This window comes from Lonchura striata, chromosome 1 (assembly GCF_050655825.1).
Source record: "Lonchura striata isolate lonStrDom1 chromosome 1, ASM5065582v1, whole genome shotgun sequence".
In the NCBI taxonomy this organism is placed as follows: domain Eukaryota; kingdom Metazoa; phylum Chordata; class Aves; order Passeriformes; family Estrildidae; genus Lonchura; species Lonchura striata.
The window spans coordinates 95,229,940-95,252,153 of NC_140703.1; the positions used below are offsets into that span (position 1 = coordinate 95,229,940).

The window sequence follows — 22,214 nt, forward strand, 5'->3', positions numbered from 1 at the left end:
ATTGGTTAAGGAACTGACAAATACTTTGTGTAAAAGAAAAAGAGCACAGGAGCAATATTTAATACAGCTTTTTTTTTATTTTAGAGGCGGTTTTGGGTTTTAGCCCCTGCTAAGCAGTTTCAAAATTTGTGAAATTGCCAGTATGCTTTGGGATCACTTTCTAGAATGTAACTGAATATAAGTGACTCTTAGTCATATCAGAATTTCATAACTAAGCAAGTTCATGGTAAAAATGACCAGAAAAAAACATCTCTTTAATTTTGGTGAGGTTTTTGCCTCTGGAAGGAAATTATGGCAGAAGAATTTGAGACAACAGATCCAGGCACACTTGGAACTGCTAAACTGTTTAGACAAATCACTGAAGCAATTGAAACAATAATTATTTAAATAATTTTAAATCTGTAATTTAAATTAAGCTTAGAAAAGGAAGATTCCTAGTTTTCTGCTGTCTTGGGAGCAAGAGGCTACAAAACACTTTCTGTACAAATTGAGTTAGAGGCATTGCTGCTAAGAGTAAAGTTTTCTTATAAGGTTAGATTAGATTATTGCTTCTTGCAGGACCATTTTACTATAGATTTTTGGCATGCAATTTTGAATATTTCCTTGACTAGAATGTTTTGGTTTACAAGGAAAGCACAAAACACAGGAAAGTTAGTGTGCTGGGGAGGAGAAAATGTGTGGCTCTGCTAGCAAATAATTTCCAGATCTACTGTCTGAACAAACTAAAGCCCATGAAACCTTTCAATAACTGGTTTCACCCCCAAATTCATGGTTCAGTTTTCATCTTCACAGAGAATGGGAGATGAAGTGACAGTGCTATATCAGATGTTAGTTTCTTTATATTTTTATGTGATATTTTGCAAGCTATTGATAAAAACACTTGGAACTCTATAGCTGTAAAGCCACAAAACAATATGAAGAAAAAATGTAGTTTACTGTTCTTTTGACATGCAAGACTCATTTCTTTTGATGTATGTTCTTTCATTCCTGCGGAGACAAAAATTAAACCCCAATACTCTTCCACTTTTTCTAAGAGAATAAAGTAGAGCTCTATTCCGTAACTTTCCAATGAGAAATATTTTGTTAGTATTTGAATTTTCCAATTGTTGTTCTTTTTCATTCAGGAAAAATTTGCTTTTATGTAACCACTGCCCTAGAAAATTAGCATTTATGGCCAACAATGAACCTTTTTCTTCTTTTCTTTTTTTCAGCAGACTTCATTTTAGGATGATCAACCAGATGATGTTTTACGCTTGGAAACTACTTTCAAAAAAGTTTGTTAAAAGATTGATCCATGTGCTGCATGTGGACACTGACCTGCAGAATTGTCTCTGGAGTGTGCAGATTTGCAGTGTGCAGGATGTGTCAGGCAGTGATGCAGGTAATTAGCACCTGATGTGACAACACAATGGTACCGTAGCCACAGTGTCTCAGCTTAATGGAATGTATATTCACCTTGAGATCCTGTGACACAAATGAAATGAACTAACACTTATTGTCACTTCAGTAAGGAACTAGCAGGGAGGCATTTTAAAAATCCATAAATGTTGGAAGTCCCTGAAAGCTGGTGAACCAGTTTCCTTTAGCTGAAGTGACAGTGTCTGCTAAGATATCCAACGACCTAAATTTTTCTCTTTAGAGCAATTAGTCAATCATGGACCTGTGAAAAAATATGTCCCACTTCATACAGCTGTGCAATAATTACTTTAAGTGATAAGGTTACAACAGTGAAACCTGGCAAAGATTTTTACAATCAGCTTGTACCCTGTTAGAGTCACTAGCAGCATGCTAAGAAATGTCAACAGTAATTAAACCCAGTCATTTTCAAATATGTGCCATGCTTTGGCAACAGTGAGGAATGCTTTTCACAGTAAGAATTCTCAGCCCTATGAGCACAGATTTTTTTTTAAGATATTTTTTTCTTTTTATGGGAAGAGGAACATTTTTCTCTTTTTCTTTTGGCAACACAATTTTGACAATGTTTATTCATTAAAGGAATGTATCAAAAATCACAACTACAGATTTCTTCTCTCAACTTGTCACAGTTCTTACTGAGCTTGAATTTAAGGATTGTCCCTGCATGCAATTCTGAGTACATTGCATAGAATTTATTTTAAAAAATTGTGAAACACTTTGGCAAAACATCTAAAAATTTACTGAAAAGTGACGTTTCAAAATACTGAAAAGAAATTATATTCAGGTTTTGGAAGTACTTTTGGAAAAATAAAGAGCACAAATTTGCAAATTGTTAGCAACTTGCTTCTAAAATAAAGCATTTAAATGTTTCCATTTGCAAAGAATTGAAGAAGAGGACAATGACTCCCCTATATCCAGTTCATTTAACTGTCAGTACTGTACTGATGTAGTAATTTAAATATCACCACCTTGACCCGGTAAGCTTTATTAGCAACAGAGGTGTGAGGTACTTCAGGACAAAAGCTTCTCACTGTGTAACTGGAGCAGTGTCAGAGACTTGGGCTTTTCATTTGCTGGAAAGGTCTCTTTGGCCACTCTCATAGGTAATAAGTACTTGGTTGATGTAATAAAAATGTAACAGAGACAACTGGAAACATCCTCATCCAGGATACTCCTCTGGAGACAGAAAGGTTTTTTTTTCACAATAGGGGCAAAGTCCATTTTTGAGAGTTGGATAGGTATGGTGAGGTGTGGTGTGCAAGATGGATGTGTTCCTATCTATGTTCCAGTAAGCTCTAGCTGCCTTACTCAAGAGATGAGTGTAGTGCTGATGCTGTCTTGGCACAATTTTTCAGCTCAGCATAGGGGCTGTAGTTATGTGCTTCTGACAATAAAGGCAGAAAAACAAAAAGTGAAGGCTTTTGTACAAGTTTGCTCACATATTCATCCAGTTGAAGCTTACTGTTTTTCAAAGCTATGTTAACATTGAGTATCATGTCAAAGGCTGAATCTTGCTCCTGCTGGAGTCAAAGGCATTCATTTAACTTTGCTAGGGCCTGTGTTTTGTTGTTATGAAATGTCAGCTGTCCCCCACAGCCAACAAGTAATAAAGTACTTCTCTTACCTTCTGGTAAAATAATTTGGAAATGGTAAAATTGGTTAATGAGATATTTCTCTTGAGAAAAGTCCTCTTAGCTCCAACTTGTTTTCTATTTGGACAATATTTAGCTTTACTGTAGACTTCTTACAATAACCTCAAATAAAAAAAAATGGCTTGGGAATACCCTTTTAGAAAAGTGCACTGAAGACATAATGACAACAGGAGAATACACTAATACCATTTAAGTGAAGTAATATAATAATAAAATTTTTGAATGCCCTCATGCCAGAATTGGCTACTTAGAAAGTAAAATGGTTCACATTAGATACAAAATGTTGAAGAAAGAATTAAGAAAACATCTTATGAAAAAGTTTATCCATTTTGTTCATTTAATGCACATCAAAATTAACTATATTTTGCAATTTTTTAATTACTTTAACTCATTAGAAATGTTAAGAAAAACAATGCAAGCTTCACATTACATTAGTACCTGCTTCCGTTTTAACTGATAGATATTTTATTACTTACTGGCATATTTACAAAAATCGTGAAGAGCATTTCTAAAGTCCTCATTGCTTTTAAATAAAAAAGTATGATATAATTATACATTTCATGCTACTAGATTCATGCAAGTATTTCTGATGTGAATTAATCAGTATCTTGAAAGAGATAATACCTTGGTACTCTCAGAGTAAAAAGACATATTTCCTGCTTGGAAATAGCATCCTCACAACCAGCAACAATAAGTTTCATAAACTTTGAACTCACTATAAGAACCTTTCAGGATTATTTTCCAGTGGAAAAAAAAATGATAGTAAATTCATTATTGTCTTTAGCTCAATACAAACCTGTTAAAAAAGTCTGCATTTTCCAATGCCAACACCCAAATTTGAATCAAGAGAAAGCTTTCAACATGTGCCTACTATGATCTTTTTCTCTTTTAGCGGTTCAGCAGGCCATCAATGAAATATTTACCTGACTAGTGTGGCTCTCCCTGTGCCTTTGAATCGATGAGCCTGCTGTAGTGCTGGCAGACAGTCTGGAAAAGTCATTTTCCTCTGGTAATCCTAAAGCAGAAGAATATTAAATTATAATCTGAGATTTATGCACTGGTTGATTTCAAAATAAGGTTCAAAAGGTCTTAGTATGTTTTACTAAAAGAGAAACAAAAACCCCCAAATCACATATTCCCTGAATATTTACTATTTCCATGCTTACTGAAACAGAAAAAATATTTTTTTACCATGTAGGGACAGTATGATAGGTATTTATGCTGGTTGGTGGGTTGACCCTGGATGGATGCTGAGTGCCCACCCAAGCAGCTCCATCACTCCCCTCCTCAGCTGTATAGAGGGGAAAAATATAACAAAAGGCTTGTGGATCAAGATAAGGACAGGAGAGATCACTCACCAGGTACTGTCATAGGAAAAAACAGACTCAGGGTGGGGAAATGAACTGATTTTATTAGCAATCAAAATAAGAGTAGAAAAATGAGAATTAAAACAGAGCTTGAAACCCTCTAAAGCCCCTCTATCCTCCTTTTAGTTTCCCCCTCATAGCAGTCCCTTCCCACAACTTTGTAACTAGGGACAACAGTTTTTGAATATTCTTTCTTCTTCTGAATAAAGCTCCTGTAAGTATTCATAAATATGGATCTTCTACATCATCTGGACTTCTCTGAACACACAGACAGTGAAGAAGGTGAATCCCTTGTCTGAAGCTCAAGAACCAGGTCCAGTCTGAGAGTCCAGCATTTCAGTTCTTTACTGCTTGCTGCAAAAGGAATCTGACCCTGTTCTCTCAGTAATGGAACTATGTGTTGTTTTGAGGTTGGATTATCACTTTTTGAAGCTGGGAAATTATATATTACATATGTATAGGGGAAAGGTGTGACATCCAAGGTCTCTAGTGTAATGCTAGTCTTGTAAATTATATGTCAGTTATCACTATTGCTTTCTTGTCTACATTAAATTCTCTGTACTCAAACTAAAACTTCTCCTTTTGTTTTTGGTTGAATGAAATGCTTGAAATAAATTTCCCTCTAAAAAAAATCACAGTTTTTGTGAATGGAAAGCAACCCCCTTTTTCAAATAATTTCCTGAACTAAAAATTTATTTACATGGATTCAGTTTGGATCCATCTCAAATAAAGCAGTAAAAAATTAACTAAATTTTAATGCAAAGTAACTACTAAAAGTAGGTGCTATTCATTTAATTCAAATAAAAGATAGAATGTAAAATATTTTCATAATTATAGACCACAAAAAAATGAATAAAAATACTTTCCTAGGCCAAACAGCAAGTTCTGAAAAAATATTGATTTTGTACGATGTTAATACACTTCAGGATTGACTGCCCAGGACAGCCTTGAGCTAAGAATCAGGTTATCAATGATTTTCTGTTTATTTCTGTAAAAAGCACTTTGATAATTTGCCTTATCAAATAAGTAAAGCTTCCATGTACAGCAACAGCACATTGTCACAGACATGGCAAGGAGAGGCTTGGTAGAGCTTGGAAAGACAAATGGAGTTGTTGATTATGTTCTGAGAGCTTTCCTTTACGTGCACCTAAGTAAATATTAGGATGCCACAGCTGTACATTGAGTAAGACCTTGTTTAATTGAGTCCAAGGTTGGAAGCATCAGTTTAGCTGGGCCAGAGGGAAAATTACAAGAACCTAAGTTAATCAGGGGCTCAGTCTGGAGTACAAACCACACCACCTGGATTGGGTTTTCCTGCAACTACTCTCAAGTTAGCAAAGGTAAGTTGAATTTGGCATTTTTTTTTTCTTTTGGGCAAAATTATGTTTTCTATACATTATTACTGCAATTATATGTGGCACTGTTTTGGGTAATGCAGGATCACAACTTTCAGCATTTCAATGTAAAAGGTTATTTCAGGCTTTCTGATTACTTTTTGTATTTGGCAAAAAGCTCTTTCTTTCAGAATAAGAACTCTGCTAAGTGTGGAAGATTTATGGTGAAGTCACTGTTATATAGCACAGAGATGTACAAAGGTGCTACTCCTATCAAAAATAAAATAAAAAATAAGAGCAATTATATTCATTATACAAAATGAAAAAGCAACCTCTATTAAAAATCTGAACTCAGAGAAGTGTTATTTCCTTAGGATTAATGCTTTTAGAACCTTGAAACATATTCTGTCACTGCTCTTGTACCATTTTGTATTGCAATGATGCACAATATTTCATTCACTTGTAAGGCACCTACAGCAAAGGGAGACACTGATTTCCTATTTTCTGTGCCATTTGCATTGATTATAGGATCAGAAGCTTAAATCACACTCCTCTATGCCTTAGGCTGCTTATAGACTTGGAGCTGAAGGAATTACAAATTCCTCAACAGAGGTTGTTTTATGTTCTTTCCATTCAGCTTTTATTGGAGAGGGGCTTATCAGTTCACACATACAAAGTTAAGCCAGTTCCAGAGATATTTCACAACTCAGAAGATTCCAGCCTGACTTACAAAGCTTATTCAAGAAAACACTTCAGCAATTTTATGTTAGAAGAGTTTTGGGATTAAAAACTACTTACCATTTGATACTGAATTTCCATTTTCAGCAGTCACAGAACCGGACAATGGATTACATGACTGAGTTCCATGGTTATTTGCATTTTTATCCTGTGTTTCTGATCCAGAATCTGATGTATTTGGATCTTCCCTGCTCCTCAAGTTCAGATTAGTTTCAGCACCTGACAGAAAGAGAAAAAATGATTGTCAGCTTCCTTTTAACTAGTGGCTTTCACATGTAATTAGATGAAAACTAAACTAACACAGAGAGACCAAGTCACTTTATTAAATTAATCACTAAATTCACAAGTCCAGTGATAAAAGTGAAAGGTTTCAATCAGTGACTTTTTTTTTTTTTATTGGTTGGGTTGGTTGGGTTTTTTGTTACTGCTCCACTTGAAGCTTTTTCAAGTATAGGGGAGTGAAAGGCATTACAAAATTTAATTTGTATTGTTTCTTTCCACACAAATATCAGTGGATATAGCTCACCAAGTGTTTGTATTGTCTCTTAGATTCTATTTCACATGAGCTTACATAGCACTGTCATCACTGCAATGCTTTTCATCGTTGCACTAAATGATAGTAGCAACAGATATAATGTGATCTTAGCCTTTTCTCTAACCTCCTACTGCAAGAAACAAACTGACTTTTGAGATTAAACCATAGTAGCAATATTCCTTAGTTAAATTTCTTCAAGACATCAAGAAGAGGTCTGATCCTGTAGGAGTTCCAAAGCTTTTTAGCATTTGTTCAAAGAGAAGGGCAAAACAAAGCCCTTTTTCTTTTTCTTTTTCTCCCTCTGAATGATTGCAGGTGGAGGAAAAGCTCCCAGCAAAGTGCCTGGAGCTGCCTCTGAGCCTGCCTGGCTTTGGCAGCCCAGTGCTCCACAAGAAACAGGCTCAGGTCATCGGCTGTGCCCGAGTGGTGCTGCCCACTGGAGCTCAGGGGCCAGGGACACTTCAGACTGCAAGACAAAGTGGATGGGGATAGCAGCAGGGACCCCACTGCAGTTCCTGTATCCACCTGGATCCCTGGCTATCCCCACTCCACTCCAGTGTGACAGGGCTGATGAAATGCTGCACTGGCAAGGTCATGCATTTTCTTAAGGTTTTATCTCTCTTTTCTGTGTTTGTTGGGGTTTTTTGTTGGTTGGTGGGTTTTCTGTCTGCTTGGTTTTGTTTTGCATTTTTGGTTTTTTTTTTTGTATGTAGAACATATATACATATTCTTTCCTTGCCATAGTTAGGTTTGATTCATAGAAGACAAAGTTGAATTCAATAGTTTCTCCATTTCAGTCTTCCTAACTATTTCTGCTCCCTCTGAGGACTGGCCTTAGCTGCAGGGCTGATGTATTATGGCTGACCCTGGTGCACAGGTCCTCCTGTAATACTCTAAAATGAAAATGTTCCTTCTATGACAACTCTGAGAGAGTTATTCCTTGATTTTGGTTGTCATAATGATAGCAAGAACAAAGAGAGGTCAAAAGACTAGCTATTAAAATCAACATTTGTGCATTCATCCATACTTCCAATAACATCCTCAGCTTTCCCAAAGATATGATATATTTTTATAAATTTCAAACACATGAAAATTTTTCAAGGGGAAGGCAAATAATTTTTTTCACCAGGTAATAGATGCTTAACCTGAAGATTTTAGGGCCTAAGTCAATTTTTCATTTTTATGCCTGAACCAAAAAAAATTCCATCTGATTTGGAAAGCCCCAACATTAAAAACTTAATTAATGATATGGAAACTACAAATCCATTCTGGTTCTCTCAAAATATTTAATTTAATTGAAAAAGTATTTCCTGGTTTTGTTTAGCTGTTAGTTATCTAACACTGAAATGTTCTTAAAATTTCCTTGTTTAAAAAAATCTGTCTTGAAAAGTGAAAAAGTTAATTTTGATTTTTGTTCCTTCCTCCCTTGCCCTCATTCCTTGATCATTATATTTTGTCAGATCTGATTGGATTGTTTCAGTGACACTGCTTCATAAAATGAATCTTCAAGCAAATCTGCTTTGTATTGAAAAAATTAGGCCAGCTCTACCCACAATAACTGACTTGGGAGAGGCTGAGATGGAAAGTCTGAGATGGAAAATGCATACGGTACAATTATAAAAGCATGCCTGATTTAGCTTTTGTACAAGCAAGTTGACTGCAAAATGCACCTTTGCAGCTCATTTTAAATTTGTCTGAAAAGGAAATGTCACTTTTAGATGTTACTAGTCAGTGCACTTGCCTATAGATCATAATCCACCTACATAATTATTGTGCCACTTTTTACATAAAGCTTCTTGGGCAAGTGGCTGGGATCCTTACTTTTCTTGCTATTCAAAAGATTTATTGATTTGCCTGACATGTGTAATTCATTTGAGAATGAACAAGTAGAAAGAATTTTTCTGGCATTGGTGTTTGCAGAAGCCTTTTGTTTCACAGGTACATTGATATCTTTTCAGGGCATTCATGAAGGGCTCTTGGAAAAATAATTATAATTTCTTCTTGTATCTGTAAAATGAAATACTACAAAGAATTCTGGACAGCTACTATGAAGCTAGAATATCATACTAAATTGGCAGAAATAAGCAGTGGAATATATACTGCATATCTGTGGGGACAACTATCTAGACAGAAATTTGTTATCCAGTTTGGTATATTCAATCATAGTAAGAAATGTACCCCTTTAGTTTCTGAACAGAAAACTATATAGAGAAAATATATTTCATAGTGACTTATTTAGCTGATCTTGGGGGTGAGAAAGAACCCTATATTTTATTTCAAAACAATCTGGGTTATATAAAGGTACTTGAACTACTTTCCTATATATATGCATCTTCAACTCCTCATTGGAGGAGATTCATGTGAGTCTATAGAACAAGCTTAACTGTGAACATCAGCAAACTTCAACCAGACTTCAGGAGAGGGCCCCTGAAATCAGCTTTGCCCCACACTGGACAAGTTCCCCCTGCCCCATCCTCTGCTCACAGGACCATGGTCCAGCCCTGAGCATGTGCTGTGTCCAGTTCTGGGCTCCTCAATACAGATACACAAACTATTGGAGTGCGTCCAGTGGAGGGTCACAAAGAGGGTGAGGGGCTTGGAGCATCTCTCTTATGAGAGCCCACAGGAATTGGACCTGTTTAGTCTGGAGAAGGGGATTTCATCAACACATATAAATATCTCAAAGATGGGTATCAAGAGGATGGTGCCAGGATCTTTTTTGTGGTGCTCAGTGACAGGACAAGGAGCACTGTCCATAAATTGAAACACAAGAAATTTCACCTTCCACCTTCTGAGGAAGACTTTACATTGAGAATGGCAGAGAACTGAAAAGGCTGCCCAGGGGGCTTGTGGAGTCTCCATCTCTGGAGACATTCAAAACACACCTGGACATGTTCTTGGTTAACCTGTTGTAGGTGACCCTGCTTTGCCATGGGGTTGGATTGGGTGATCTCCAAAGGTCAGTTCCAACCCAAACAATTCTGTGATTGCTGGATTAAACTTGCTCCAGGTTATCAGCATCTTTCTGCAGCGGGAGGCACAAACTGGCCACAGTACCCGGATGTGGTCTAACAATGAGTGCTGGGTGGAGGAATGACTGACACAGCCCTGGATGCAGTTGGCTGTCTCTGCTGCCAAGGCTCACTGCCAGCTCCTGTCCAGCTCCCAGGGCCCCCAGCACCCTTTTCCCAGGCCTGCAAGAGGAACTGTATGCAAAAGAGGCAGCTCATGTAACTCAAAAAACAAAAACAAAAGAGGCAGCTCATGAAACCCACAGTTGTTTGTTATTAGTCTTCTTGGAAGAGTCTGAGTTTAAAACTCAAGATAAAGTCATAAGGCACAGGATGACCAGAATTACATTTATTTTGTAAAATAAATTGAGAGTATGGCAATGATGTAAATTAATGTATTTGCTTTCCCCCCCCTCATTTTTTAGTCACTATCTCACTTTTAAAAGAAACCAATACACTGAAAGTCTACATGCTAGAACTTTTTTGTTGAAAGATTGTCTTAAACTCTTAATTGAGCTATAACTTCCAAATATCCTATTATCAAACTTTTTCTTCTTAAACATAAAATGTATGATCATAAGCATCATAATTATTTCATAAGTAGTATTTAAGCAGAACTAATGTTTTATCACTAAATTAGAAAATGAGCCAGTATTAGCTCTATTCATATGACAGATTAAAGTAGAAAACTGAAATATTTTGAGAGACAATTAGTTTTCTAAGGAAATCATATACTTAGCCTATTTTATAAAGTCTAAAGACAAAATATAAATTGATGACTAGTATCAGAATTTAGGTGGAGTCTTCATAGATTCATTGTACAGCAAGATATGAAAACCAGTATATTATTAAAGGCCCAGCAGTAATTCACCTTATGGGTTGTATTTTACTTTTCTGTCAAATCCCTTGTTTTACTCTCCTTTTTTTAAATGCAGGTATATCCATAATATTTGTGGATACATTAATCCCCATATGTTCTTTTTCAAATGCCTCTCCTTTTAACATTTAGTGATCATTTACAGTCTAACTGAAAGCTCATCAATAATAACAGAAGGCTCCACTGCTTTCAGCAGGTTTTGGATCCCATTCATGCTTACTTTGGACGCTTTGTGCAGCACTGCTTGCTTTGTCTATCCTGATTATTCAAATGTGATCACAACTGTTCTCTGGCCCTGAGGCAAATGGTAAGAGACCCATATCAGTACTACTACACTTTCCTTGCTCTCCACAGCAGAGAAGAATCCAAATCATCTACTGGGAATAGTTCCTGGAGCTGTGTCTTTTCATGAAGCATGCCCAGATGTGCCTGGAAGGGAGCCAGCCTGCCAGGTCCCAAGGAACACTGGGGATTGCTCTGCACTTCAACGGTGCACAGCAGTGATCTGCCATTCTAAGGACATTCCCTGGCATTGGCTCACTTAGTAAAACAAATGCAGCCTTTCACTTTGACAGCATTAGCTACCAGGATCAAAAATCAGTGGGCAGTATTAATCTATCTCAGAAAAAACAACAACAACAACCAAAAAACCCCCAAAAAACAAAAACAAAAACAAACAAACCAAAACAAAACAAAACCCAAACCCGGACAAATATGGAAGAAAACTGTCTCAAATTCATATGGGGCTGCTAAAGCACTGAACTATTGCACAGCTACTAAAACCATATTTAAAGGTTTCATCGTAACCACAGAGAAAGAGCAGATTCTCTCTAGTTTTGCTCTGGTATAAATGAAATCATGCATTCCTCTCAGTATGATTTGACATGATCATTCTTTCAAGGCACACATTTATTTTCCTTAATTAAACAGAGAGCTAATGATGAGTTTCCAGCTGGGGAAATTCAGTGTCACAAGCTAGGCAGGACGTATCTCAGTCCTAAAGCTGAAACAATCTCAGTATAAAATCAGACACTATTTCCTCATTTATGGAAACGAATTATCAATACACAGTTATTTATTTACTTTTTTATTTATTATTTATTTAACTAATTATCAATACACAGTTTTAGATATCAAGATCCACAGTTATATGTTCTGTATCAGCAACTATGAAAATAGGAAAACATAAATTCTGGCAGAAAAATTCATGTAGTACAGGAGGAGAAGCTGTTTGTACCTGTGCTACTATGGAATGTAAAAGCTAAATAGCTCATTTTCCTTAAAACCTACAGCTGGTATCCAGTAAAATGTAAATTTCAAATCAAGCAGCTTGTCATTAAACATGTTAATAAGAGAGAACTGATGGATCCCATTACCCAGCATCTGAAAGTCAAGACGTTGCAGATGGAAGGGATTTCTGATATGTGCTCTCACTCTTTCTTGGGAAAATTAGGAACACACTGAATCCTAGTCTAGGCTGACCCTGGATAGTTTTTACAATTACAAGTGAATGTTGTGAAGTGAGGGAAAAAAAATATATGGTGATTTCATAAAATTTGCAGATATTTTTTGGTGAAGGAAAGGGAGAGGAAGATTAAAGATGAACAAGCCTTTTTTTTTTTTGCTCAAATATTTACCCCTGTGTTTTGTTGTACCTTTTCAATTACACTTGGCGTTTCTTGTTTTGCTCTGACTTACTGTTGTGACATTTTTGTCTGTGGCATTTGCTAGTTACCCTGAGCACAGGTTGTCTTTGGTGTCCTTTTGCTGGATAAATGCATGTTGCTTCAGAGTAATTCAGTTTACTCATAGGGAGTCACACCGTGACCCTCGGCAACATGACTGTTTACTTTGTCTTCTGAGAGCTGCAGGCAAACAGCTGCATCTTATTTGCTGAGAGAAATGGAGCAGGCTGAAAACTGTCAAGACAGGATTTCCCCAGCCTGTTAGCATGTGCTGCCTGTCTCACCCTTTTAGCTGTGCTGCTGGCTGCCCCTGCCATCAGAGGCAATAATTATTCATTGGATTATTTCACCTCACAAAGCCTTCCCTTACAGCAGCGATTGTCCCCACCAGTGATGCTCCTAGGAGGGCAGCAGTGAATTTGTACTGTCACTTCCAGCATCCTTTCTCCCTGAGCTAAGCGGAGCTATCAAATGGTGTTACAAGATACTCCAGAACCCACACTCTTTTATGGAGCAGGTAAGTAGAGAAACAGACCACTTATTTTGTCTGGGAAGCTGCATTTGTGTGAGCTTTGTGTTAAGACTGGAAAGCAAAGAGAGGAGACACAGGCCATGAAGGATATCAAGTGACAAACCTATCTCTGCTTGAAGGAATGAGCTCCTCTGAAGAATTTTGTTTTAATCTGATACTAATGGGCCAAATTTCAGAAGATGAGGTTGGTAGTAAAAAGGAGGTTGCAGAAGCAGCTGCAGGAACTCCTAGGTCTCATTCAGCCCTTAAGAGCCATCAGCTCAACTGTAATTTTGTAAACCACAGTTCTGGAAAGTACAGAACAAGAACAAGAAGGTTTCTTCTGCTTTCTTCTCTGATGGATTTGTGCTGGTAGAAAGACAGCACTAATTTTACATTTATTTTAGTGTCAGTCATTACAAGCTACAAATCTTTCCCTCTTTCCTAGAAGCAATATCAGGGATATCCCTGGATGAGGTAAACTCTCAGAGGTGGTGTGTGAGAGATAACATAAATGCCTTTTTTCCCTGTCTGGAGGACTCTGGGTTGTTTGAATTAGTTTGGTGGGTGGTTGTTTTTTTTTTTTTTTTGGTTTGATTTTTTGTTTTGTTTTTGTTTGTTTTTTTTTTTTTCCCAGCATGAGACTAGAGAATACCATTCTGAAATGGAGAAAACAGCCTTCTCAAACAGTGGTAAAGAATGAAGAATGTCTGGACAGGCTGCCATCTCTCCTGCCTGATAGTATCTGAGCAAGAGCTTGGAACATCTTTTCAGTGCAGCAAGTGAGCTGGACTCCAGTCAGTGTACCTGTTTCAGAGACTGGGAATTTCATTCATCACATCTTCTCTAGGAAGTGATCTCTGAAGGCTTTTTTGAGGTCCATAACAAACCACACAGGGCAGAAAGGAGGGGAGCACTGCTTGGGAAAATATCCTGCCTTAGAAGAAACACTTATTCACCCCATGTCCCCTGTTTTCAAGTCTAATATGGGAAAGAAGTAGTTGATTTTACTCTGCTAATAGTTTTATTTACTGATAGGTTATTTACTGCTGACCAAAAAGTCTACTTTCTGTATTTGTGTGTTTAAAAACCTGCTGGTGTGCTGGAAAAGGAGGAGGCAATTTGCTGAGAAACACAACTTCCCTTTTCTAAACTGTCTTCAAGTTTGTGTGGTACAGCAGTTCTTCTTGAACATATAAGTCTGTTTATGTTTCTGTGTGGTATCTCAGTTACAGAACAGCCTTTACTGCTGGGGTTTAGCTGCTGTTAAAAGAAACTATGTGATGAGACACTGTCTCAACCTTCCTCCCCCTCAAACAGAGTTTCAAATATTGTAAAAATAAACATACAAAACCACAAACAAATAAACAAATAGATAGGAGTTTGCTACTTCCAGAAGCATCACATCAGTTCTATTTACTGCTACCAGAAAGCTTCTACAGATATTTTTCAGGATATCGCATACCAGCTCTGGCAGTGATTGCAGCACTGAAGTCTTGGCATAAGTGACTGCATTGAGCAGATAAATTGTTTGAGCAGATCCTGAGGAGCAATCCAAGGAAAATTTCTGGTTCACCTGTACTGCAATCCTGCCCACCAAACAGGGACAGCTGTTCTGAAAACTTCTCAGACAATATTCATATTGTACTTTCCAAGTGAGCTTCTAAGTAAAAAAATGAATTTAGAGATATAATTAGTTTGTTTTTAAGTTAATTTTGAAAGGATAGAGTGATGGTCAATGGCACTATCATTAGCCTCAAAGCAAGAACATATGGCTATCACAGAATCAGTGTGATGAACATCCATACTGTGCACAAATATAGATAAGCAGTGGCTAAAAATTGTCACTAAATGCTACTAGTATGTCAGAATTCTTCTGCAATCAGCCCCTATGGAAATAATGAAATGTAAGAGAAATAATGAAATGTAAAACTTCAGGCCTAATTTAATAAGGTTTTTTTGTTTTAAAATTTTCACCACACAAAGGATAGAACTAATTTTCATGCCTTTCATTTTAAAAGAGAATGAAAACTCAAGCCAGAAGAGCACTGAACCTAAGGTTTCTGTATTTTCCAATGCACTAGTGGTGCCAGGAAGAAGGCAGATGTCCCTAACTCCTGTAAATGGTACTCCTACCTCCAGTACTCCAAAGCACTTGACTACTCTCTCACATCAGAGTGTAGCAGTGAGGAGAGAGCAGGAGGGTCAGGGTAACTTTACATTTATGATCAAGTCTTTTGTCAGTCTCTTTTAAGTTGTTTTCTCTGGCTTCTTCATACAGCCCCCCAAAATTCCAATGCTGGAACTGGAACACAATCCACTCATCCAGGTCTATAGAATTACAGTTTCATGGTGAGCTACATGAGTCCTGCCAATAACTGGGTCATCACTGAGGAGCTGGAGATTGCACAGCTCTTGGATACCTGAGCCAAGGAGTTTAGAAGTAGCTTGGTTTGTTTATGAGACAGTCATACTCCTGAATGTCAACCTGACCAATCTTGACATGACTACTATTGAATTTATCTAGGTTTAAAAAAAGGTCAACATATTTAGTTGCTAACATTTTCAGTAAGAAGCATTTTTGACATTTTTGAGGCAGACTGTTTCAGTACTTTACAAACACTTTAGAAAGCCTGGACACGAAAGAATATGTACTTCTGCACAGAATTTTGTAAAGCTTTATTTTCATTTCAGCCTAAAACAAATATAAATGTCACAATCTTGACATTTTCTGTGAAATGGAATTATTGTTCTCTACTGAGGTCCTTCACAAAAGATAATTTAATGCTGAGATGGATGCAAAGAAGTTAAAAACATCTGAAGAGATTTCTCACTCAAGCTAAGAATTTTATCAGAGACCTTCACTAAAATGTATGTCCATATTTCATTCTTCATTATATTTAAAATGCTGGAATTCCTGTAAAATGAAGTGGCATGAAATTTACTGTCAAATACCCATATTCTTCTTTGGTATCAGGAACATAAGTGTGGTACAAATAATTATTTTTCTTTTAGATATGGCCAATTTCTCAAATTGGTTTACAATTAATTATGTAGTGGTTCCTAAACAAAATAATTTGTGGTTCTGCGTTGTGAATTACAAATAAAATTCTTACTATTTAAAGAAGCCCATAACACTGTTAGCAAAGAGACAGCTTTCTGGATCATTGCTGAATTTGGAACCGTGATGTCATGTCAGATGTTGAAGAACAGACATTGCTATGAAAATAAAAATCCTGTAAATGTCTACCTGAATTGTTGGAACTCAAAATGTCTCTCAGACATTTTTAGAGGTTCCAGGCCTTGGTCAGAAGCATTTTAGACCCTGTCAGACAGCTGAAAAACAGCTATGATTTTGAGTTTGAGCCATGGAATGAGTTACCAACTTTGGAGGTGGAACAAGCAGTCACAAAGGGTTAGATAGTATAGTAAAAGTAGCTACAAAACAGAGGGGAACTTTTTTTAGTATTGTACAGGGGGGTTTTAGCACTTGTACGGGGGGGTTTTACTTTGTACATGGGGGTCAGAAGTTCTAAGATGGAGGAAAGTGGGCTGATTCTGTTCTTCCTCCTGCTTCTTCCTTGCCTCCATGTTCTTGGGGATGCTGGCACTTATGGATTGGTTTAGAGTAGAAAAGCACTTTGTAATATAGGTAGTAGGTATTGGGGGAAAACTATAAACATGTAATATGTAATATATCATATAAAGGATAGCAGCAGCCCTGGGCGGGGGGAGAGAAGAAGCAGACAGCAGACAGAGAGGGTGTCAGGGTGTGTGTGTGTCTCTGCCTGGGCCGCTGACCAAGCAGCCGCAGCCCGAGAAGACAATCTTTTAGATAACTCACAATAAACTGCCTTGAGACAGAACAACAAGAGCCTGTGCAGTTTTTCTTTGGAAGTACAGGTTGGAGGAGAGACTTTACCACCACACGAGACCCCTGACCAAGACCGGGGTTCTCACACTGAATTATCCAAGTCACAGTTAAAAGTGGCATATTATTAAAAACTTTGGGTTTGAAATGCACTAATATGAACCAGTGTGGTATAGACATTCTACTCAAGTATCAGACAGAATGAAGGAGACACAAGGTAAAACCAGCTCAATGGAGAGGATGCAAAACAGAGTAATGAATTTAAAAGAAATGCCTGCAGTTCTCAGAAACAGACCATATCAAAGGAACAGAAAAGTTAGTGCAATTACTTTTCTTCAGTGCTCTTCCTCTTCATCAGTGACTTGGTAGGAATATGAGAGAGCCTGCAGTGGGTCAGACCAAGGTGCTGCCTACTCTAGGAACCCTTTTTAGTAGCCACAGTGTAAGGTCGTTGGAAATCAAAAATGAAGTGATATTTTCCTCTGTGATCCTGGGGCTCCATAGTCTCCTTCAACTTCTATTTCATTAATACAGCTTTTGGAAATGTAAGGAGGAGGGATAAAGATCTGATTTCATTTTCAATACAAGCACTTAGAGTGCAAAATAAATATGAATTTTTATGACAATTTTTTTTTCACCTGAAAATTAGACTTGATTTGTTCTTCTAATAATCTTTGGGTTAAATTTATTTATGATAATCACACACAAAGCCTCTTTCACATGTTGGAACAGATAACCAAAGCAAATTCCATATTACAAGGCTTTAGGCTATAACAACAAACAGTGAAGTCAACCAGAAATTGAAATACTTTAGTGAAAAAAAGTCATAATAGAAACCCAGAACCATCTTCAGCAGTAAAATATACTAGTTCTCAGACATTTGCAGTTTTCCATTCTGAAATGGGAAATTATTCTAGGAACATTGTGTTTATCCAGAAACAACAGGTCTTTTCTGATACATTATCCAGATAATGGCAGACTCTAGATCAGGAGAAGACTGCAGATTAAGTTGGTATCTTTCAGGCTCTACAGGCTATATAGATATTCTGAAAATAGGAATTGAGGATACTTTCTTTAGACGCTTCTAACCTTTTTCTGCTGCAATAATAGAAACAGTAATTTTTTCCTCAGAAAAATCACCTGGCATGGGCTGAATAACAACTGTATTGCCAGCAGTTCTGTCTACTCCTGTGTAATTTTCTGTATAGGGCATCTGTGACTAGCCAAGAAAGAGCATTTTTGTAATGAGTCACATTGAACTCTTACTACCAGCACTTCCTCCCACTTTTCTGCACTTACAGCAAGAGATTCAGATTAAGAGTTGCAAGTAGCCTGTAGTGAAAGTGCAAGTTTGCCAATGCTGCTAAACTGGCAAGAGCTGTTGACTCCCCTGAGGGTAGAGAGGCCTGCAGAGACATGGGCAATCAACAATTATAAGAAGTTTAACAAGTGTTGTATTCTGCACTTGGGATGGTGCAGCCCTGGATGTATGGACAGACTGGGGAACAAAAATCTGCAAAGCAGTGCCACAGAAAGGGACCTGGAGGTCCTGGTCAGTGGCAAGTTGGGACTTGAGCCAGCAGTGCCCTGGCAGCCAGGAGAGCCAACCCTGTCCTGAGGGCATCAGGCACAGCAGGGCCAGCTGGCAAGGGAGGGGATTGTGTATCAGGAAAAGATTTCTCACCCAGGGGTGGTTGGGCACTGGAACAGGCTTCCCAGGGAAGTGGTCACAGGACCAAGCCTGTTTTCACTTTGAGTGTTTGGACAAGAGTCTCCGGCACATGGTGTGATTCTTGGAGTGTCCTGCACAGGGCCTGGAATCAGACTTGATGATCCTGATAGGTCCCTTCAAACTCCACATATTCTGGCAGAGGTTCATGACTCTCCTGTGTTTAGAAATCTGATCTGAAAATTAGTCACAGAAAGTCACCCTCAATCCCCATTAATTAAGGCAATTATGTAAAAAGTTATTAATCTCTTTCTGAGAAGTGTGCTGAAGCTTAATTGACTAAGTTTTAATGATTTGAGAATTTTACTTTAAAGATGTAGAAGTTTGATGTCTTATACAATCATTCCTCCAGCATTTACAGGTAAAAGATAAAAGTTGAAAACACAGCTTTTTGTATTACTCATGGTTTTTAAGTTTTCAGCTTTTGCCACAAAGAAAGTAGATCTATTTCATTGTACAAATAGGAAGGAGATGGAGATATGATTATTATCTTTATTAAGTTGCTTAAGACAAAAAGCTGGGTTGCTTAGAGGGAAAAGGCCTGGGATTTCATCACAGAAGAACAATTGGGATTTAATTTGCAATCCACAGTTGAGTTAGGTGCACAATAGCTTGCTCTACCTGATGATAAAGGAAAATTATTTACCAGCTATCAAAGGGATACCTGCCTTTGACAGGACAGTACTTTTCATACATATACATTACATTTTGTTGTTCTCCAAGTTTGAGTCAATCTCAATAGAGGGTATTTGGCAAGCTGTAGTCCCAAGGTACATCTAAATATCAGTTTTATTTGTCAGTTGTAACTATTTTATTGTGACTTTAAATGCTTAAACTGGAAATTGAACTCATATGTATATCATATTGAAATTACGTCACTTAGGAAGTAAGTGAAAAGGATTCACATAGTGAATGGATGTCAAGGATACTGGACAAACAATAGCAGTATTGATAACAATAAACTGTTAACAATCTAAAGTTTCCACCCCTTTGCTGTTACCAAACTGTTTGGAAAGGAATAGGTCACTGAAGAATGGGTAGACTTGAATATACATATTTACTTGTACTTAAACACTAACAGTATTTCACAAAACTTGATGCCTATATTAGTGACATATAATAAAGGAAATGTCTTCCTAATTTTTCTTCTTAGGCGCCTAGATGTGGGGTTGCAGACTTGTGGATTTTCTTTTACTGAGACACAGAAGTTAAATATCTATGTCAATTTTTTTCTCAACAAGTGGGAAAAAGAGAAAACACTGTGCCTTAATCTCAATAGACTAATGGTGAGAAATTCACCCAGGTTAAGGTAAAATCATATCTCCTTGGAAGGAGCATACTTTGCTCCTTTCCCTTCAAAATCCACATGAATACTCACTCTGCCAATCTAAGCATGGATGATTGGTTAGGATTTATTCTACCTTTTGTTCTGAAGGTGAAATGATTCCCCTTTGCATGGAATAATTTAATATCAACTGTACCAATTAAGAGAAATAACATCACGACCTAGCAAAATCTGAGTATCGTTCCTCCACACTGAGGAACAGTGAATTCTGTCTTTGCTCATAAATATTTAATATGAAATGTTTAAACATGTAATTGTCTCCTTCTTATATAAGGAATGTGTTATATGTTGAAGAGTCAAAAATATTTGGATAACCTGCTAAGGAGTGCTGTTTTGTGATTAAAGGATTGAATTTGGTTTCATGAGGTCTACTTTCAAGTCTCAGGTCCTCTCTATTTGAGTAGGGGCTCTGCACATGACCATTCATTTTCAGTCTGTCTTGCAAACTAAAAGTTTCACTTCCAGAAATCACAGAGAATAGAAAAGATTTGTATGTGTGTATATTATCATTTATCTACTCTCAAGTCTCATTTTATATGGGGTAAAAACAAATCCCTATATAACAATACAGCTGCAGTTTCAGTGACAACTTTTCCCAATCTTCAAGAAATCACCTTATCCAGGTTCTCAACTGTTACCACTTTGTAGGGCAAACAACTTCTCTTGTTACATGTGAAGTATTTTGCATGAAATTGCATGGTATATGATCCAGACCATTGTTTGAACCAGCAGGGGCTAGTGTTGTATGAAAAAGAAGGCCAGGCTCGACCACCAAGAAAATAAAGTTCTTGCCATTTGATTTTTTTTGTTGTTGCCCTTCTGAAAGACAATGCTCTCAGCTGAGTTCACAATAACTCTTCGGCACATCAGAAAACCACAAATGTGTTCTACTGTAATTCTGGATGAGCTTTTCTCACAAAGAGGTCAGGAGCCAAAAGGACATAAGTGTTCTCAGGCCTTGAAAGTACTCCTCAAGGCAAGAGGCAGGCATGCTAGGGGATCTGTCTGTACTGCTCTTATATATTGGCAAGGAGGCTTTCATCTCCAAGGCTGATAATCCCATACAGAAACTCCCTGATTCCCATAGCTAATTCTCCATGACTTCAAAATGGCCCAGAATTTTACTTTCTAGTTTTAGTTAAGATTGTCAATGGGTTATAACTTCTGAAAATAAAAGAAACTGCACATTATAGAGTGCTGTTCTAGCCTTCAACTTTCTATGTCTTCAACTTTCTATGTCATTCTATTGACTTTTTTTTCCATCATATCATTGCCAATAAATAAAATACTAAAAATTATAAAAAGAAAAGGAGTCTTCTAGGAGTTTAATATACATTAGGCAAGAGGTGATAAAAAAATCAGAAGTAGCACATGACAACTTCTAGCTTTACACAACTTGTAAGGAGTCAGCTCTGATGACTGCCATCGTATTACTTTGCATGAAAGGTAAAATAAATTTTTGCCAGCTGTTACCCTAGAAAATAGATGAACACTTGAAATACATGAAAAAAGGCAAATTGTAAAAACACACACATATGTTCACTTGTATTTCTTAGCTACTTTCAATCCATCTACTTATCATTCGACTATTCATATGCAACTGCACTTAGTATACAGTAGCTTCCTAGCTCATAAAATATTGATTCAGGTTTTTTATGGTATATCTTTCTTGAACTTTGATCTTTCATACTTACTGCTCCCTTGATAAAATATTTAGAAGTACATTTTCCATGTGAAAGGTAAATTTAGAGTTTTTTATGGTGCCCTCTGTTAATGTACTAGCTTCCTCCAACATGAGACCCAAGCTGAACTCTATCGTGGTCACCTTTAGTTGATCATTGCATTTGCAAAAATTTTCCATTCCAAAGCAACTTTTATTTTAAGGTAAAGGTTATTTATTTTTGACCTGATTGGAATGGTTTAGAACACTTTCTCACTAGGTACATTTAGAGAGACTTGGGAAGATACATCCAAAGAACTAACTTTGTTACTTCCCACCAGATAAAAATTTATAAACTATATGATAAAACAAAACTCCCAACTTAAAAAAAACAACCAACCAACTAAACAAACAAAATCAACCAAAAAACCCTCAAAAAACCTACAGAAAACATCCTACATATATTTATAAACACTGAATGCT

General features: G+C 37.1%; 1 protein-coding gene across 7 annotated transcripts in view; it reads right to left on the reverse strand.

Annotated features, from left to right (window-relative positions):
• Positions 1-22,214, reverse strand: part of MYO16 (myosin XVI) — a 356,937-nt gene that overhangs the window by 20,166 nt on the left and 314,557 nt on the right. For all 7 annotated transcript variants that reach the window (XM_031503852.3, XM_021545590.4, XM_021545595.4 and 4 more), the window contains exons 33-34: positions 6,568-6,726; positions 3,992-4,083 (exon numbers count right to left, since the gene is read on the reverse strand). In XM_031503852.3, the coding sequence (XP_031359712.3) occupies positions 3,992-4,083; positions 6,568-6,726 (251 nt within the window). The remainder of the gene's footprint in view (positions 1-3,991; positions 4,084-6,567; positions 6,727-22,214) is intronic.